Source organism: Plasmodium inui (genome assembly GCF_000524495.1).
Source record: "Plasmodium inui San Antonio 1 unplaced genomic scaffold supercont1.12, whole genome shotgun sequence".
In the NCBI taxonomy this organism is placed as follows: Eukaryota; Apicomplexa; class Aconoidasida; order Haemosporida; family Plasmodiidae; genus Plasmodium; species Plasmodium inui.
In genome coordinates, this window is record NW_008481846.1 from 332172 (window position 1) to 338394 (window position 6223).

Here is a 6223-nt window from a genome sequence, read left to right on the forward strand (position 1 = left end):
GAAAGAACAAATGATGCGGAAAAAAAAAAAAAAAAAGATAGCAAGCCAAGGCCCAGGGCAAAGCTACATGCGCGTTAGATGTAGGAATACATTTTGGATGTTATATGTGGTATGCCCGCAGTGGGGTCGAAACAGCGAAAAAAAAAAAAAAAAAAAAGGAAATACTCCCAATAATGCATACCTTGCGACGCCGACCGCGGGGAAATACGTCACAAAGTATGCACGCGCATTTACATACATGTATATGTATTTATCTATGTATGTATTTTTATTTACTCTATTATTTACTTATTCATTTAGTTAGTCAGCAGTGTGCCACCAGAAACGCCGCCCCCTGTCAGCCGTTCTACCAAGCAGCGAAACAGCTGAACAGCCAAAAAGCCAAAAACATTGGCAACGGAAATACCCAAAAGGGCAGCGCGCAGGGCAAAGGGGTGCTTTTTCCAAAAAAAAATTTTTGAAATTGTGCAGAAGGGGAAAAAAAAAGAAACCAAGTGGAAGATCGCTAAGGGAAAGAAGCAACAAAGTGGCTGATCGCTAACGGGCAGAATCATAAAAACAGCGGGAGGTTCCTTTTCCCCCGCACGAGTGGCATACGACAAGCATGCGCTTGCTAAACAAACAGGCGTAACTGTGTGCTCACCCCAAGAGGAGTATACTCTCCAAGGAGCGATTCAATCAAGATGAAAGGAAGTAACAGGGGGGGACCGAAGGGCAGCACCACCAGCGCGAAGAAGAAACCCACGAAGAGCAATGGAAAGAGTAAGGGCGCCCAAGGCGGCGAGTTGCCAATCCCAAGGAATAAGACGACAACCAAGGAGAAGAACGAAAAGAGGGAGTCCGCCGATGTGCAGGTGGTCAACAAGGAAACTGCCAGTGGGGGAGCCCTGAACAAGGAAACTGCCAATGAGGGAGCGATGAAGAAAGAAACTGCCAACAGAGAAGGTGCCAACAAAGAAACTGCCAATAAAGCAGCTGCAAACAAAGCGGCCACCAACAAAGGAGCCACCAACAAAGGAGCCACCAACAAAGGAGCCACCAACAAAGGAGCCACCAACAAAGGAGCCACCAACAAAGGAGCCACCAACAAAGCAAACGGCGGAAAGACCCCCGCGAAGAAGATCAAGAAGAAAGTGGACAAGCTGGATCTCATTCTGAGCGAATTCAAAAGCGAAATAAAAAACCAAGGGGGACCCCTCCAAAATGGGCAGTGCGGCGGAGAAGACGAAGCTGCAGCGGTAGAGGCGGAGGAGAAATACAAAATAGACCTTGACGAGTTCGAAATAGAAAGAATAAAAAAAAACATCACCCTGAAGGAACACCTAGTGGAGGAGCAAAATAATAGCCACATAAGATTACTAAAGAATTGGCCCCAAGTAGAAAGGAGCATACAAACAAGCCCGGCAACGGTGCCAATAGAAATGGTTTACCAAGGGAAGAACTACCCAGTTGGGGAAATTCAAAACTATAAACATGTCCTTAGTGGAAAAACACTGCAAGAAAAGAAAGAGGTCGAAAAATTAAGTTCGGATTTTTATGAAGATCTAAGAAAAGCTGCAGAGTGTCATAGACAAGTTAGGAAATACATACAGACGTATGTCCAACCGGGAAGAAAAATGATTGACATAGTAAAAGAGACAGAAAAAAAAACGAAAGAATTGATTTTATCTCATAAGTTAAATTGTGGCTGGGGGTTCCCAACAGGGTGCTCATTAAACCATTGTGCAGCTCATTACACTCCAAATTATGGAGACGAAACGGTTTTAAAATATGATGATGTATGCAAGTTAGATTTCGGAGTACATGTGAATGGCTACATAATAGACTGTGCTTTTACCATTGCTTTTAACGAAAAGTACGATAACCTTATTAAGGCCACTCAGGATGGAACAAACACAGGCATTAAAGAGGCAGGAATTGATGCCAGAATGTGCGACATAGGAGAAGCAATCCAAGAAGCTATCGAGTCATACGAAATCGAATTAAACCAGAAGACTTATCCCATTAAAGCCATTTCAAATCTCAGAGGACACTCCATTAATAAGTATATTATTCATGGGGGCAAATGTGTCCCCATCGTCAAACAGAAAGAAAAAAATGAAATCATGGAAGAGGGTGAACTATTTGCCATCGAAACCTTTGCATCCACTGGTAAGGGTTATGTTACCCACGATAATGAATGTTCCCATTACATGAGAAATCCAGATAAACAATTTGTTCCCATTAGATTAAATTCTGCAAAGACGCTCTTAAAAGTTATTAACGACAATTTTGATACGCTGCCGTTCTGTCATAGATGGTTGGATGACTTGGGACAGAAGAGACATTTTATGGCCCTAAAGACGCTGATCGATTTAAACATCGTGGAGCCGTATCCCCCCCTGTGTGATGTGAAGAACTCGTTTACGTCTCAAATGGAGCACACCATTTTGCTGCGCCCGACGTGTAAGGAGGTTTTGTCTCGGGGGCCAGACTTCTGACCACGCGGAAGGGGAGCGCCCAGCGGAAAACCTCCCCCCCTCTGCATATGCAGCGCAACGTTGACATCACAGCATGGCACTATCTTTGTGACATTATTTTCCTACGTGTACTTGGTACAAAAGTGGGGCTACCCATCTGTTGGGAAAAAAAAAAGAACCCCCAACAAGGGTCACATTTTAAGTACACCTTGGCTAGATGAACCTACGCGCTACGACGAAATGTTCCATTCGCCCAACTGTGGGCCTGTGTTGTTCATCGAGGCGGTGGTGGTAGTGGGTGTTAGCTGGGGACATATTATCCCATCAGGTAGGCGCTCCTACTCTGTGCGAGGAAACCTATACGCAGCATAGCATAAAATAGTGCCAATTTTGTAAAATATTTTCCGCTCCCAGCAGGAAAAAAAATGAAAAAAGCGTTTTCCCCCTTTTTCTTTAATTCATCGCGAGGGAACCACACCCGCAAAGCGTACGCGACTGCGACTGCTCTTTTCCCGCTTCGTAAGGCTCATCCAAAACCATTTTTAACACCACCGCACCGCATATCCCCACGAGCGCGCCTCGAAAGTTTTGTTGGGGAATATACACAGGCCACGTCAAATGTGGAAACCCTATTCGAAGCAACTCTCAACCAACACATTTAGTTCACTTTTTAATAACTTATTCGTTTGGCACTATGGCTTAATTTTGCGGAACGTGCGGAAGGTACGCAACGGAGTGCGACGGTCCTATTGGGGGCCGCGGAAAGGCCCTACACCAAAATGGTAATCCGAAATGGTAACCCAAAATGGTAACTCAAAATGGAAAATCAAACCATTTTAACACATTTTTATTCTTCCATTTTTTGGAAGGCTTCGATATTAAAAAATTCGTGTGTTACAGAAGACAAAAAAAAAGAAGAGAAAAAAAAACAGCATAAGTACGTAAGTAAATAAATAAGTAGGGAGCAATAATGCGCACAGCGGGCATCATAAATGGTCGCGCAGTGGCAGAGTAACGGCCATACAGCGGCCGCGCAAAGACCGCTTAAACGCAACGCCATGCACATGTACCAACGCACCATTACGAATAGTTATTAATTCCACTTAAAAATAAAACAAAAATGGTGAATTTTGAAACATGCAGCTTTGGGAAAATGGCAACGCGAGGGAAGCAGCCGAGCGGGGGGAGAAGCGACCCGTGGTATGCACACATACACATGTGGAGCAGCTCTCGCGTAGAGGCATATGCACCACAACAATGAGGTAGCAGAAGGCACAGAATTAAAAAAAAAAAAAAAAAAGACAGAGAGAAGCTCCACCTTTGAAATGCGCCACATGCATGTACGTACGCACGCAGCTACCACCCGTGAGCAGGGTGTTAATTAAAATTGATAAGGGTATACAGACACATACTGGTTAACGGTGGTGGGGGAAAGATTAGGCTGTACATAGGAGCTGACACATCACTAGGCACAGAACAAATATCATAACATTTCACGATCACGTAAACATACGCGGCTATTATCTGCTATTTTTGGACTCCATTTTTTTTTCCAACTCCATTTGTTGCTGAAATTGCTGTCTAGGTGTCGGTGTTGTCTTACGGGTCAATACGAGCGAAACGATTTCTATAATGGCTAGCAGAACTCCACCGACGATGGCATTTCTGGAAGCAGATCTCCAACCACCCCTCATGGCTAAGACACCACCGGTGAAAAACCCACTACCTATGGCATTCCAGTGGTCTTCTTTTTTCCGTATATACTGAAATGTACAATCGAAGCAACTAAATGTGCCTCCCCACACGGCAAAGTTACCTCCCAAAATCGGGGCTCTCATACGCCCGCTATACAAAGCGCCACTTAACACATCCCCCTGGGGGCTATTTCTTGCGCCTTTTAAAAAATGCCATATGTACCCTCCTATGCAACCCATGCCAAAGGCGCCACCCATATCTTCTATGATTCTGTCAGGGCATGGCTCTCTCGCTAAGTCTCTTTCTTGTAACATTTTCTAAAACATATCACCCAAAATGGGAAAAAAAAAAAAAATATATATGCCCCTTTTTTTCTGTGCAGGGAAAGTTGCTGCTATAATTTGTACGATTGTGCGATGATGGGATGCACACTCCTCAAAAGGCGGGAAAAAAAATCTATATGAAAGAGAAGACTTCCGTTATGTATGTAAAACGTCCGCATTTATTTACATTCCTACACAGGGGCGTAGCAGTGTGTTTAATTTTATATGTTGTAAGATAATCCAACACTTGAAAACTTTTCTTCGCTTGAGCACCAATTTTGCTTCTTCAGAAGTATGTTCCTTCTACGTGGGGAGTTAGACATTAAAACGCTAACCAGGAAATGTTTTACAATTTGGTACAGTGAAGGACGCTCTTGCAAGGAAATTTACAAAGGTTGAAAATAGAAAAAAACGAGGCGAAATCGTTTGTAGGAATTTTAGCCATAAAATCAAGTCGCCTTTTTTTTTTTTTTAAACAGCTCCAGCATTCGCAACTTTGGTGTAGTTTCACAAAATTATCATTCCTTGTATTTTTTTTCGGGTATAGATGCATCTATACCCAACCTTATCGACTCTGTAAATATGGCGTATGATCCTTAACACGGGGCGGGGTTCATCGTCTCTTCTGCGCAGGCACCCTTGGGCGTTGGTATGGACATACATGCATAGGCATATGCACATACATAGGCATATGCGCACATATAAGCATATATATATCCACACATATGTGTGCTCCTCGCGGTGTGCATACGCTGCTGAGAGCCCCTCACCCGAAGCAGAATCTCTTTTATGCCACTAAATCAACTGCTGTTATTTGGCACGATATGTGAGCAGTGTGCCACCACAAATGACAAGTCGAGCGCTGTACAGAATAGCGCAAATTGCGCAGATCGCGCAAATCGCATAAATCGCACAAATGACAGTGTCGTATACCTTACTCAGTTGTCACCGTGTTCTTTACACAAATAATTATACCATCTTATGGCGCATTTAAAACGCCCACCTTGGCTACATAAACTTTACCGCCTTCTCAGTGGGCCCCACTTTAAGTATTCCCACGTAGATATGCGTTCATTTCACTCAATTGTAAACTTGCAAAGCTATCAAACCTCCTCTCTCGCATCAGTTAAAAATAAAATTTTTAATTCGCTTAAAAAGGATTTTAATTTTAAGTATAGTATACAAAATCGCCATAAAAAAAAAAATAGGAATTTTTTCTTTTTTTTTTTTCTTTATCCTCTATGCATAAAGCGACTTTGTTTATTTTTATTGCCCTTTCGATTTGTTATAAAGTCGGGATCTATATGACCGTAGGCGCTTCGTACCACTGCGGGGTTAAGCGGCGCGCGTAAGCACATATATACGCAAATAAGTACCAAGAATGTACCACGTTAGTATAGTCCTCTTTTTTTAAGCGCCACACTTTGTCGCTCCATACAAGCTGGCGAAGAAAATGTAGTGCCCATCTGCAAAGGTTGTGGTTCATCACCGTTATGAGTGCACCCATTTTTAACACTTTTTTCTGGGAGGCACTTGTAACAGTGCCCTACAAATCGCAACATACCCACATACTTCGCTAGTAAGTACAGTTTATCCATTCATCTGACGTTAACGTACATGTAGGCCTCTTCGCTTCGAGACGCAGATTATACCTCTAGTGTGGGTCCCCATTTGAGGAGAAAACGAAGAGGTATATTTTCACACCATCATACATGGTGGTCAGTTGGAAGGGAACGAAATTGTCAC

At 43.2% G+C, this 6223-nt stretch overlaps 2 protein-coding genes across 2 annotated transcripts; one reads left to right on the plus strand and one right to left on the minus strand.

The window, feature by feature from the left end:
- Positions 1-683: 683 nt before the first annotated feature.
- On the plus strand, positions 684-2480 carry C922_03113 (methionyl aminopeptidase; the record flags this gene model as incomplete). The annotated part of the gene is made up of 1 exon (XM_008818705.1): positions 684-2480. The coding sequence occupies one exon, from the start codon at positions 684-686 to the stop codon at positions 2478-2480; it is 1797 nt and encodes a 598-aa protein (XP_008816927.1).
- Positions 2481-3979: 1499 nt separating this feature from the next.
- C922_03114 (hypothetical protein) lies at positions 3980-4468 on the minus strand (the record flags this gene model as incomplete). Its single annotated transcript, XM_008818706.1, has 1 exon — positions 3980-4468. One exon carries the CDS (start codon positions 4466-4468, stop codon positions 3980-3982), a length of 489 nt encoding a protein of 162 aa, XP_008816928.1.
- Between the last annotated feature and the right edge of the window lie 1755 nt (positions 4469-6223).